General features: G+C 40.9%; 1 protein-coding gene across 1 annotated transcript in view; it reads right to left on the bottom strand.

The window, feature by feature from the left end:
• The window catches only part of gpc5a (glypican 5a), a gene marked incomplete at both ends in the record, with an annotated part of 114,923 nt that extends 111,011 nt beyond the window's left edge, over window positions 1-3,912 (bottom strand). The window contains 2 exons of the mRNA XM_079217510.1: window positions 981-1,142; window positions 3,762-3,912. Of these exons, the coding sequence (XP_079073636.1) occupies window positions 981-1,142; window positions 3,762-3,912 (313 nt within the window). The remainder of the gene's footprint in view (window positions 1-980; window positions 1,143-3,761) is intronic.
• Window positions 3,913-14,571: the final 10,659 nt, after the last annotated feature.

Here is a 14,571-nt window from a genome sequence, read left to right as displayed (position 1 = left end):
AGCTTCATAAACGTCATCCCAAATGTCGAGTATTTTAGTTCACCTTCGGAGCCTGAGTAGACACATCAAACATCAGAGGACACAAACAGGGCAATGCCCCTGTAAACCTCGACAAAAACACTGTGATCATGCGGAGGCTCTCCTATAAATCATTTGATTTTAGGAGTAGGATAACAGCCCTTCTTTTAACTGAGACACGTCGTTAAAGAGAATTGGCTTAATGATATGTCTGAGACTGTACATTCAAGTCATAAGCTCTGTATTTGTTGCCCACTCGCTTCAGCCGTCACACGACATCCATCAGCTAGAAGGGGAAACATCCCACGCTAGGCCGGGAGAGCGCACAGACTGAGAGAGGCAAGTTGTTGCCTGTAAATTGACTGTCATGCTGCTGAATGAAAAGATGGAGAGGAATGGAAAACAATAAGAGACGGAGGTTGAAAACAAATGCGGGTATGGCAGCCTGGTTAGGGTGAGTCGCGAGGATTTGATTTTCCTATCAGGACACAGGAGAGCAGGACGCCTTGCACAGGAAGAGAAGCTATTAGTAAAACCCCAGTTCATATCCCTGACAGACATTCACCCTTACAGACGGCCTCCTGAGTCTCCTACAGGAACAGCCTACCTATCTAATCCCAGGATCACAGTGCAGCGGTAGATCTGGAAGGAGGACAGACCCTCCTCTGTTTGCGCTGAAGTGGAGCCTCACTGCTCGCACACACACACACACACACACACACACACACACACACACACACACACACACACACATATACACACTGACTCATCCAATGTTTTTTCAACACCCCCACAGAAACCCAAACTTCTAAAAGTGTACTCCAACTCAGAAACACACACAGACATCTACACGTATACAATTATCCACGTAAACATTTGCGCTCTCATCTCAGCACGCATTTATGAAGTTTAACGGTGATGACTAAACACATATACACACACACACAGCAGTTAACTCTTACCGTGAAATGCAGCCACATTGCGCGAGATGAGGAACTTGAGGGTGGAGCTGGACGTCTGGAGGAGGTTCTGGATGTCCCTGCGGGCCGCCACCTGGTACTTCTCCTCCATCTTTTTGGTGCAGCAGGTCAGGTTCTTGGACATGCACACCTGAAGGTCTGGACCTGAGAGCCATTGAGAGTGATTGTTATGATCCTAACTCATTATAGACAAGGGGTGAGGACATGACATACGTCTTTGGTCTTTTTTGATTGTTTAGAATATTTTTTTACAAGATAAAAAATAGAATTATTGGGATTTTTCAGTACAGGTACATAGTGTTAATCGACCTTTTGAGGTTTTTGGAACATCGCCGGGTATTTATTTCTCAGAGGAAAGAATGCTTACCTCTGTAACTTGAATGTAATGCTTCTAAGTGAGAGGCACACACTGAGCTGGGTTGGGTTTGCATGCTCTCTTTAAGGGGCTCCACTTTCCTTCACACATTCCACAGACATGCAAGTCAGGTGGATTTGACACCTTGAACTGCCCGAAGGCGAGCCTGAATAAGTGAGTGTGTCTAACTATCTTCTGAATTATCTGTATGATGAACAGGGAAATTGTTCAAAGTGACAAGCAGCTTCCTTTAGCAGCAAGAGAACAACACTGGGAGTCTAAAGTCATGCGGACCACAGAGGCCGAACTATTGCGCAAGAGGAAACGTCAGGGGATCATCGCCATCATCTTAGAGACACAAACGAAGATCAAGGTGCATGAAAAGCACATAATGGGAAAATCTGAATGAAAAAGAGGCCTTCTCTTTTTTTTTAAATATAAACAAGTTAAAATATGCTGTAGTTGAGCCACCAAAACACATAGACCCTGAGAGGAGATCTGAGTCAAAGCGTTATCGTGTATAAGCGTTAAGTGATTTCTCAGGTTTTCCACTAGGAACAAATGTAAGCAATCTGCACACAGAATCAAAACATCTTAAAAGAGACCCAAAAACTCCTGTGAAAGCCCCTCTGACATGCCCAGGCAGGGTGTTGCCAGAGACGCTATCAGCTCCCTGCGAGGTTCAAGAAGAGTGAGGAGGGAGCAGTGCAGGCGATGGCACACGTGGAGGAATTTAAACTCTCCCAGATAAGACAATTTGAAAGAGCGCCAGGTCTTGCTTCTTTTTTCTTAACCTAAATGCTGCCAGAACTATTTCCACAAAGAGCAGGTTTTGTTTGCTGCGGTGATAGACTGCTGACTTGCTGTGTTCTGACCAAGGCTGAAAGCTGTTTGGCTCTTCTTATTAGAAAACATGGAAACAGCTCTCTCACTCGCTCAGATTCCTGGAATATCTGGGGGTTATTTTTCACAAACCCACAGGTCAATTATAGATAACTTTAAAAAAAAGAATAATTCTCTAGGATTGACTCTTCCTCTCGCTATCTCCCGTTACACCCTCTGATGCGTATCAATCCGACTCCATCAAGGAAACGATTAACATCATTAACATGGAGGTGCATTTAGGACGTGTGGGGGGTTGCCAGAGAGGTCAGTGACGGTGCAGCTATAAACAGTAGCAGGTGTTTTTACAGGGTTATAGCTGCTGAACCAGGAGCTTATCAGCGCTACAGGATGCACCCACAATTCAACTCAGAGAAATAACTTTTCAGTTGGGAAACAGCACAGAGATTTAGGCTCACGCGGGCCCGTGGAAGGGACAGGAGCGGTGATGGCATTATAAGGGTTAGTTGGAGGTTTAGGAGGCATTTGAGGGTTTTTCTGTCAATGTAATCAGTTTTCCTCACAGCGGCAGTGGTGAAGTTTGGAGGGAGCAGTTTGTGGAGGGAAGTCAACACCATTAAGATTTCCTTTTCCAAGAGAGAGCAGCAGCAAGCCGTCCAGTCAATGATGGCCCACATGAAATATCCACACCCCTAAATCTTGTCATGTGGAATTACATTATGGGTGGTGTTCAGAAAGTTAAGTGAAGCCTAGTTTACCTAACTTTACATAAAATAATTCCTGTTTATCCATGCAAGCCACTTATCTGCTTTAGACAGCCAAAAGGAGCCGTTTGGTTTCTTTTTCGTCACGGCCAACAAGTAAGCTCCTCAGTTGCTGTTACACTGAATTAAGAGAGCATATTTTATATTCGCTCATAATAGTGAATCACCCCAAACAATATTGATATACCTTTAACAGGCCGTTTTGTAATGAAAACATATTGCAAGAGTATTTATAATACTTCAACATGTATCATGAACCTGAAACACTGAACATAAACTAAGTTATGTGACCAAGGATTATAGATCACTCTGAAAGAGCCTCTGACTTTTATTCTTGCAGTAATTCAAGACACATGCGGTATGTCCTCCAAATAGGCAATCTTCATTTTAAAAAGCCGCATAGGATGCACTTTAAACGGCTTAAAGCTCTTATGTTCTACATTATCATTATGACTGTGCACACGCCTCTAAAATGTGTTTTTAAAAGGTGTGTTTTGTAACTACAAAGAAGTACTTCAAGAAGCCAGAAAATGACAGGTCCGCGCAGCGAGTGAGATCAACAGAGAGGTAATAAGGTGTTGAGTGACTTCTCAGGCATATTTCTTTCCATCAGTGGTTGACAAGCTTTGGTTGCTAAGATGTAAATGAGGAAAATGGGCAAAATGATCACGAAGAAATGTGACTTGATTTGTATTACTGGCTGGTTTATAAGACTTTAATTGCAGGAAGAAAAAGAAAAAAAGCATTAAACTTGAAAGACACACACACACAGCTGTTCAAGCTTATTCATGCATTACCTACCAGGTCTGGGGCTTAACGGCAATAATTGATTTGGTCCAATTTGTCTGAGTTGAAAAACTTTCCGCACTTCGTCACATCTGTTTGGGCTTCCAGAGCATAACCCGGAGCAACACGCCAGGAAGAAAACGCAGTTCGCCCACAGATCACCCATTTTAATAAAGCCCAGAGTTAATACTCCACAAGAAAAGACGCTTCTTTAGAAGTTAAGGTTTCTTCTGAACGTGTAGTCCGCTCAGGTGAGTCCCTTTCACATCTCCGGCTTCGGGATTCAGCGTCGATTATGTCGCGTTAATGTTCTTGCCGAGGAACGCATCATTTACATCCAGGCACACGGGGAGAAAGTTGCAGCGGTGTGACGAGTCTGTTTGAAAGCGGCATGTTGTCCAACTTGGCTGGACCGACGGCAGAGGCGGTACCGTGCCCGTACCTGCACCCCGCGGCTCGACGAGCGGCGGCCTGGTGGCGCCATCTAGTGGACGGGCCGCAACTTCCACTTTTAGGCTACAACAAATGGATTAAAACTGAAAAACTAAAGTCAATTCAGAACCGAATTGAACGAGGTTTTTTTTCATTCGTTTCCCTATTAAATTAGCTCAATGAACTTCAGCATCGTGGATTTGTGAGGGATCTATTCACGGGTTGATTCATACTGACATACTGTTAATGTCCTTTTTTCCTAAATGCAGCCTGACACCTGATTATCACTCTTAAGGAGTTCTCAATTTGAAAACCAATTTTTTTTTTTTCAATTAGACTATCAAAGTATTATGTCTTTAGTTGAATTTAACTGCAAAATGTTAGGTTTTAATGACAGCACCATGGGTCATTCTATTATTAATTAAAAAAGCAGCGTTTTCACCCCATTTTCTGATTTTAAATATTGTGCCATTTATTTTTTGCCACTATGGAAATACCAAGATGGAAGTAGAGTCGCAAGGATTTAGTGAGCCTTTATTCATTCTTAATATAACTTGTAGTGCCCACTAAGTGATTTCTAAACAGTAAAAAAAATGTTTCAAGATAAAATGTCAGTTTTCAGGTACAATCAATGGTAATTTCATGCTTTTTATGAGCAAACTTTTTTGGGGCATGGAAGGCTGAATGTTAAATTATGCCCACACTATACCAATGTATCTCTCAGTTTAAGCAGAACTACTGTTGAATGCGAGCTCATAGGACGTGATCCTGTCACTGCTGCTCATGTTACAAATTAGAACTAAAGCACATGACCCAGTTGGGAAAAGGGATTCATTTAATGTTGCGACTAGGTAATCAAAGATATTGGAATGTAATATTGGTACTCACCAGGCTGCAGAAATTCAAAATTACAGTTTTGTCAAAGTCAACAGGCTTGTTGAGCAAATTTTGTTCCAGTTTAATCTGGTTAGGACCAACATCTCATATGGTGACATTAGAAAGCACCATTATCATGAATTAGGACTTTAACAAAAGCTTTCCCATGACTTTTAACTGGAGGGGATGGTGGAACTACTGTTAACACTAGTTAGCGCCTGTAAAACATACATGTTGTGATTTGAATAAAATAAAATTCAAAAGGAAAAAGTTTTTAAATGTATTCTATTTCAAGGAACATTACATTTAAACAACCCAACAATTACATACCTTTCATACAGAGCAAAACATTACACTACATGAATTTTGTGCAGCAGTTTTTAAATCACTTGGGGTTATGATCCGGGTCAGCTCCATCTCCTTGTTCCTATACAGGCCGGGACAAGTGCAATACCTCGAGATACACAGCATTGCTACGAATCCCCACCTGCACGGGAAGGGACATCTCCAAATATCCGAAATGTCATACACATCCACGTTTTTGATAAAAAGCCAGCCATGTAGAACTGTTCATCAACCTAGTCAGTTTTGCATGGATTTGCACAGCAATCATCAGTTAAAGCTGAATGCAAACCAGCAAAACTGACCATGTGATGATTCAAAGATCGTTCGTGATTATGAACATCAGAGCTCGAGAAAGACGCAGTAAGTTAGAAGTACTTTAAGTGCTTACATTGCAGTAGATAAGAGAAAAACACTACCTGCACTATAAGCACTTTAGTACTGCTGAAACTGGCTCACTTGAAAAATGGAAGAAAAACAGCATGACATGTGTATCAGCAAAATAAATTAAAAAAAGATTGCGTTTAATGTGACATCCCCAAAACCAACAATCTTAACAGGTGGAGAGCAAGCAGGCCACCATCAGTTTTGCATAGATTTGCACAACTCATCTATTCTTGTAGTGCAACTATGCAAAACTAGCAGAGAACTGCAAGATAATTGAGCCCAATTGGAAATTAAAAATGGCATGGTGGTGCATATCACAGCCCCTTATGCCAGAAGGAGCACTTAGGGCAGTAGGTGCTAGTCTATTTCACTATCTGCACTAGATGCACCTTAGCACAAAGACAGTACTTCAAATGACATGTAACATCAAATAAGTTGCACATCAGTGTCAGAGTATTGCTGTAAGTGCCTCCATTGCAGTAGGTATTACATAGTACTACCTGCACTGTAAGCACTTTGACAATACACAGACCGATTACAGCATCGCTGCCCTCCAGCACCATCGGAGAGATGGCCACATGGCTCCAGGTTGCAACTTGGTTTAGGATCCTGCACTTTGTGATGATCTGGAAATTAAAAAAACGACACAGGACAGCGTGTTAAGACAATTAATACGACTTTTTGGCATTTGCAACAAGTTACATGCGCAGGTTGATGTGTGCGCACGTGTGACCAGCTTCTTGTAAATTAAAAACGCGGGCTTCGTGCTTCCATCCACCGTAGTCGTGCGCACCTACCACTGGTTTGTTGATAAGTGCAAGCGTCAAGTTTGTGATACAAGATGTTATGATTTATCGCAGCAGCACGAGGTCACAGGGAAAAACATGAATGAGCAGCACAGCCTTGCGGCCCGCGTTCCCTGCGACACTGGAGCGCGTGCGCACGGAACGGTGTTGTTCACCCCTCCCCCATCCGTCTTTAACATGGCGCCTTGAAGTGCGCCAACCTTAGCATAAATGACTTTAAAAAACAACCAAGCTGTACACCAATGTAGACTCACACACTGCAATTGTACAATTGCGTGTTTGTGTTTTTAGGAGGAACCACAGTTGACCTGCGGGTTTCGGACCTCCGACCAAACACGGCCACCGTCCATGTAGGAGCAGACGCTGGTGTGGAAGGAGCTTAGCTACCGCGAGCTAACGGGCTAGCTTAACGAAAACATGGCAAACCGTGTTAACGTGTTAAGACTTACGTTGTCCCCTTGGAAATGCAACTGGGGAAGTTCGGGGTTTTATCCGCGAAATAGCAGAGTTTAAAAATAAAAAAGATGTGGTGTGCAGGCTCGTGAAATAAGAGTTGGGCGACACTCATTAGCAGTTAGCCAACAACAAACGAGCACACTTTTAGAAAATACACAAACGGCACATCTGTCCCGCTGAGTCGGCTGTATACAAGTACTCCTAACTTTATATTAATGCGAGGCCCGTCGCAGTATTGCTGGTGTTTACCAGTGCGCGTGTGGCTAGTGGACGCAGCGTGGCTACGCTAGCTGAGCTAAACCGCGCGGCCTAAAGCTGCCCCATGTGCTGCTGCTTTGTTCTGGGGGCACTTTAACTCACACACCACTGCACTCGAGACGGCGCAACAAATTCACCACATTTATAAACTCACTCCTCACACATCGGACTCGCGTGTTTAAACCAACTTCCGCGAGGTTATTAAGAGGCCTGGTTTGGTTACAACTAGTTGCGAGAGCGCAGCGGAGAAAGGCTCCGGACAGCTTTTCAAATCTCCCTCATTCCCTCAATGGTGGAGCAGAGGGGGCTGCCATGCGCCTCACGTTACACTGTTTTCATCGCCCGCATATCATCTACGTTTTAATGCTTTAGATTTCCCCACCGGCGCGATATCCAAGACACTTTTTAAAACACATAGATTTGGGAATAGTCAGCAAAACGGAGAAAATAACAAGAACCCAAAAACCCGACTTCCTCGCCGATAAACATGCGCTCGGTAGACACTCACCAGCCGAAATCCACCATCTTCGCTCACTTGCTTGGGCTCTTGCCGACAAAAGAGAGAAATACATACGCAACTATTCCGAAAACTTTTCTACCTGCGGACACAAACGGAACATGAAGTGGAGTCTGAGCCGATCGCGAGCCAATTTACAGCCCAGATGCGCTGCTTAACAATGATTGCGGGGTTAGGAAAGTGGCGCGAAGGCGACCAGTTGGTAACCATGTGGGTGAATGAAGGGCGGCTCCCACTGAACGTAAATATCTAGCTACAACCCCCAACTGTCCCTATTAGCATACATAAACTACGGTACTTCCGACCCACATCTCCAACCAAACAGCCTCCACCTCTCCAAAGGAAGGAGAGGGAAACGGACGGGGGTCGCTGCGGCTTTCAGCGTCTTTAAATGTAAAGGAAATATATATATATATATGTGGGGGTTTAACGAGGAGGGGGAAAGCATGCGTAATCAGAGAGTTGTATGTTCATTTGAGTTTTGCATTAGGCTATAGGTTAATCGAAATATAAATAATCTCATAACAAGTTTTATATTTTCATGAAAATATTTGCGCCGAGTAGCGAAACTAATTTATATTTAAAGTGGCCACAAGTTATGCTTTAAGTGCCCTCGATGCTTGTTTAATTACAAAGTAAAACGAGTAATTAACCTGTTGCTGCTCCACAACTTCATTCAAATTAGCCCACAGTCTGTTGTGTGTTGTAGCTCATCTATATTAATTACTTATTTTTTTGTGTCGGCGCCCATACAAAGAAATCAAAAAGAAATGTATGTTTCTTTAACGTTCTCATTCTGAAATCTAAGAGGTTTTGCATATTGTTGTAAATTGTGATACAGTCACCTTTAAAGATACAAAACAACTGGTCGTGTAGGTGTTATTAATAAAATAATACAATTAAATGTCTAAAGATATTTTTTAAATCATTGAATGTATTTAACACCCATTATAAACTATTATAATAACTATGGGTTTTGCACAGTTGGATAAAGATATTTTAACATGTTTTTCTTAAATCTTACTTAAATGTTCAAAGACACATTATTCAATTAATTTGATAGACTGTCAGTGATGTCAGATTTTCTAGTTCCAGTTTTCTATCGTAATTTAGACGTGTTTTTTACTGAATCAACAATGAGTTGTGGGTTGGAATTATCTGTTACATTTACATAATCGGTTTTGAGTAACATTTTTACAGCAAATTCACACAGAAAAATGTTGATACAGTTTGAACAAAATGAGCTTCCAACAACTGAGTCAAAACAACATTTGTAACTGAAATAATGATACAAAAAATAACCTTAGGACGAAATAATTGAACTATATAAATTAAACAGATAAAGATGTGGTTTTAAATGTATCAAACAATTGTTTTAAATTAGTAAAACATGTTTTAACAATATTCTATCAGTATTTTGTTTGCCTTCAAAGTAGTTTTAGGAACTATATACACCAGTACTTATCTTACCCAAATTATTAAAACTACATACATTTGGTTTGCAGTGTATTTAAAACCAAACATCTGGATGTTAGGGTGCATCACAGCCAAAAGGCAAAAGCCTTCAGACCACAACAGAAGAGCAGTCGAGTACTGCAACAAACGTTGGGCCTTCAGACAGGATGTAGGGGCCAGACTCAATATTGTACACTTTTTTCTGCATTTAGTTAAAGGAAAAATCTCTCAGAGCAGTTTAACAATATTCATTTGAATGTTAGAAATTACAGAATTGTTAAATACTTGCTAAAATACAGATTCTTACGAGCCTATATATGTTTTAGATGTTGGCTGCATTCTGAAAAATTGACTTTTATAGTGAATATAAACTCCCACGGTTCTGTGTTTAGTTTTTTTTTATATATGATTATGATGCAGGGGATAGCAGAGATTTGGAATTTACACTTTGATCAAAAAGAGTTACAGCTATTCATTACGAGACAAGATCTTTAAGATCATTTTACCAGTTAACAAGATTGATTCAACATGAGGTCGATATTGATATACCAGATATGATATAAAGCTGCCAGTGATTAAAGAAAGACGATTTTCGAAGTTAAGTTGAGTTGAGTTACTTGTACTTTAATTTAATATTTCCATTGTATACCTTTTACTCCACATTTATAATTCTTTAGAAATACAATACAATACAAACCGTTTCCCTTAATGTTTCAGATGTCTATGAGTTGTTAGCCGTTCCACAAACTGCTCACGTGGTTCAATTTAAATAATTGTCCAAAGTACTGAAATTATCCAGCATTTTCACAGTATCCAATGTTGCTAACTTTAGTTTTGAAAACTCTCTCCACCATTGAAGGTTGCTGTTTAAATAGCCGAAGAACCTTATGGTAGTTACCTTTAGTTCTAGATACTAGAACCATATAGGACTTCCTTTTAAACCCTTTTAGGGAACCTAAACCTGGAACCCCTTCAGAGGGTTTGGCCTGCTATTCATCATAACGGATCACACATATAATCATCAGTGAAAGATTTCCCTCTGAGATATTAGACAGAGAACCATGTTTTAGTGGAATGGTTCCTCCCCAAATCCTCTTTAAAGGTCTAGAACTGTTCTGCCTTCAATATGTGGTCACAAGAACCTATATAAGTCCCACCCATAAAATTCTGATGTGCATTGAAACCCACAACAATCACAGTGTTGGGGGTGTGAAGGGTGGGGTCCTTCGACAACCATGCTTTCAAAAGTTCAAGAGGAGTTACCTCCATGAAAAGGGTTCTTAATTTGCTCCCTAGTCATACGAGGAACCCTTGAAACATTCTTTCTTCAAAAAAGGGTTCTTCCGAAGCAAATAGTGCAAAGTCAGTCCTGAAGGGCTGCATATGAGGGTCCCCTGCAGCTTTAACACAAATCCTTCCAATTGTGTTTTTGTTCTCAACACAAAGATGTAAATACCGTTAAATAAATGATAAAAACAGTCAATTTTCATTGAAGTGTATAACAAAGAAACGAAGGATGATCCCCTCCAAATCATGATCACCACCACCAAGCCCCCCTTCTAAATGCCCCTCTTGAGTAGTTAACAGTACAATGGGGGTTTGATGCAATGCTGTACGTGGTTTTACCTTTCAATACAGAGCTTTGGAATGACAACAACTCACTATTTTTAATTGATGTGTTGTGTTTAGAAGCTGTTGCTCCAATGCAGATTTGCTGAAACCTGGGAATCGTTTGAGGAGCGCACTGCTGCTGACCTTCCGTGTTTTTATCAAATGTGCTGAGTCCTTTCAACCGTCACAAGCATACTGTAGTGTGATTCAGTATGGTAGCTAGCCAGCAGAGGGAACCATCAAACTAAATACTGTACTGAAAAGACATGATTGCATTTCAACTGTAAGAGGAAGCACTTACCACAACTTCCCCATTCCTGGAGTTTCTGTAGTTAAAAATACATCCGCTTTATGCAACCCACTGACTTTCAGAGAGGAGATGAAAGTCTCTGTTCCCAGTTGCTGATCGATAACATTTGTCCATTATTTAACTGGGAAATCTATCTTTGCTGCATGCTGGTGTTGCTGTAAATTACACTCAGTTGCCCTCAGATGGTGCAAGTCCACTTTAACAAAAGATGTATTTGATTTGAGCTTCAATGCTCACTCTTCATATGGACCAACCAATATGAAACTTTCCCCCCTGATACCAGAATATCTGATCTTCGTCTTCGACATCTACGGCCACACGGTGGGAGTGGGAGCTCTCAGTCATGACCCCCAACCCCCCGCACAAAGCCAGTGGGGCTAGTTCCTCTGTATATGGAAGTGAGGTGGGGGGTGGACACAGGGAGGTTGTAGACTTCACATCGTCCCATGGGGTCAGATAAAAGCTTACAGCTCTCCTCATTAGACCTCCCCCTCCTCTTAAAGCCCTGCGCTCTCTGCACAAATGGTAGTTAAAGATGTATGTAGGTATCAGTTGCAAGAGCATTTTTGGACACTTTATATATATGATAGTTAATAATGATAAGATAAAAACAGTCATGTAAATGGTCAATACAGCAACATATGCAGGCATGGGATCTTTTTATTTCTGCTCTATAAAACTGAGCAGACCTCCCAGGTAAAATGAGCAACTTCATACAACAAGCTGGTAGCACTTGTGATATTCAAACTTAAGATCCAAAACATCCCGCCTCATACAGCACTTCTCTGCTCCTTTTTTTCTAAAATGGACTACCATAGCCAAGCCCCTCCCACAACAGGGGCCCTGAGCCTGGGGGTCTCTGTTTTGTTCTTCCTATAGAAGCCCGGCCACCATTGTCTTCGCGTGATCCCGAGGTCAACTGAACTCACCTCACCCGACCACTGCCCATTCAGCTGTGAAGCCTCACGTAGGACAAAAACATCTCTCAGGACCAAGGATCTCTTCAAGTGAGGGGGTGGGAACACACACACACACACACACACACACACACACACACACACACACACACACACACACATATGCACGCATGCACACGTGAGTCACAAGCCTGTTTGTGCTACATTGTATTTTCGCAATGCAGCAAAACACTAGAGCCATGTTGAGGTCGTACAAAGTGATACAAAAATGTATTGATATATTTGGGGATGGATCAAATTTGGGGTGTGTTAAAATTGTCCGAGACACGTTGGTCTATTAAGGAAGTAAATTATAGTAATGATGTTATCTTTGACACATTTTCTAATGCTTTTATCAGATATTTTAAATACATCACTCGCCTGAGGGGAAACTCTGCAGCTCTTTATTATTAGTTGGTATATCAGGCTACAGGCCGAATATAAAAGTAGTGCAATGTGGAAGGCATAACCATAGTTCACAACAATGTTCACCTGCAAGTCGTGTGAAAGAAAATGGCAGTATACTTATATTTTCTGTTTAGAACTGGTTTAATTTGAGCAGAGCCGTTTTCTTGTTGGATGCACAGTCTGGAGCACATGTCCTGGAGATCCTCCAGTCTGGCTTTCAGAGGCAACAGTGTCCCTGGTGGAGAGGAAGCTCATGGAAGCTGACAGGTTGAAAATGTGCGGCATGATGTGGCTGAAGGAGCATGAAACATGCTCACCCATGGATGCCGTGCACAGAGCCTCGGGAGACACTGTGGGACAATTAAATGCTTAGTGTTTTTATATTTATATAAAAAAGATTTGCATTATCTTTACAGATAGTTTTATAGCTTGCAGGTAGATTACACACATTTGTTGAACTGCAAAGATGAAACGGCAGCTCTTAAACATCTTCATGAGTGAGGGGTTTGGAGAAAGAACCAATCAGAGATGTTTATGCATCGCCTTCTCTGTATTTTTTGTCCTTTTTTTGGTCCATTCAACGACATGGAGAAACACTCATCATGGTGCTGTTCACTGCAGAATGGCAATCCCTATCCCCTGAGCACCATTAAATAGTGACGAGACATGCTCATTTGGGCAACGTCTACCCACCCAGAATCATTCAGAAAACCGTTTTGAGTTTAGCGTTTGTGTCACATCAACCACAGCTAAAACACTTACCAATGAAAACATCTAAAAGTTCTTTAAATATAACAGTGGCTATAATTGCTGTGTGGCACCATGATGGTCCCAAAACTTGCTGTATGCAAACAGTGGTGCTGCTACTATTGCTTGAAGTCATCATGCACTGTGCTGCTTAGCCATTTTGTAACCGTGAGGAAAACTGGAATTGAAAACTTTCCTTTCTCCATAATTTTTTATTCATTTTCTGCCTGTATGTCCATCACGTTTTTACTGTTGTTTTTGGAAAGAGAAAACAGACACTGAAGAAAAGACTTCTGCCTCTTGGCTTTATATTGAACGCTGCTTAAAAAGAGAAGGTGACATAATATTGTCAAAATGACAACGCTGAACAGCATTTTAAACAAAGTTTACACAATTCAGAAAATCCCATTTAATGTGTTGCAAAGTCTTTTTTGCAGATCAATCAACAAAATAAATTAAATGCACATTTACTGTTCAAATGATGCTTCCATGGGCAGTGGAAGTGAGAAAATAATAGATTTATTTTTGTTTGAAAAATAAAAGCATTACAAATTGGCATCTTCCTGTGGTGGAAGAAATACTCAGACGCTTTACTTAAGTAAAGAAGGAAAACAAAAATTTAGAGTAAAGGTTGAGCATTCAAAATGACACTTAAGTAAAAGTATGTAAGTATCATCAGCAAATGTACTTAAGTAACCTCAAGCTTCAAATCTCAAGATGATTTAGTTTACTGTCTAACAGTGTCATACTTGAGAAGCTGAAAGAACAACATGTTTGACTTCAACAGTTAATTAATGATTGATTAATTTTGTGATGACTATTCAAAGTGTTGTTTGTAAATATGATTTGTACATACTTTATTTAATGTACTGAAAATGAAGTAATCTAAAAAAAAAGGGCCCCTAGTGTTATACTATTATAGATTATGTTATTGGATTGTTAATAATCATGATTTTACTAGTCGGTCGAGGTGGCGCTCATTGCAAGTACTTTACATGATGTTGGTTAAAATGCAATTTATTATATAAATTCATGATATTTTTTCCACGCGAAGTCTTAATCTGCAAATGAATGACTGGCTGCTGCCATATAAATGTAGTAAAAAGCAAAATATTTCCCTCTGAAAAGTAGTGGAATGACATGACACATCAAGCTCCTCTCTGATTGTCTCTCTTCACTATATTAAGAAAACAAAACGGTTTGCACAGAAAAAGCATGTGGCCAGTGCAGTGCAGCTCTCAGATGTAGGTGTGATGACCTTCGG

This window comes from Taurulus bubalis (assembly GCF_910589615.1).
Source record: "Taurulus bubalis genome assembly, chromosome: 4".
Classification (NCBI taxonomy): Eukaryota; Metazoa; Chordata; class Actinopteri; order Perciformes; family Cottidae; genus Taurulus; species Taurulus bubalis.
The sequence above is the reverse complement of the archived record's forward strand: the minus strand, read 5'-3'. Positions and strand labels throughout refer to the sequence as shown.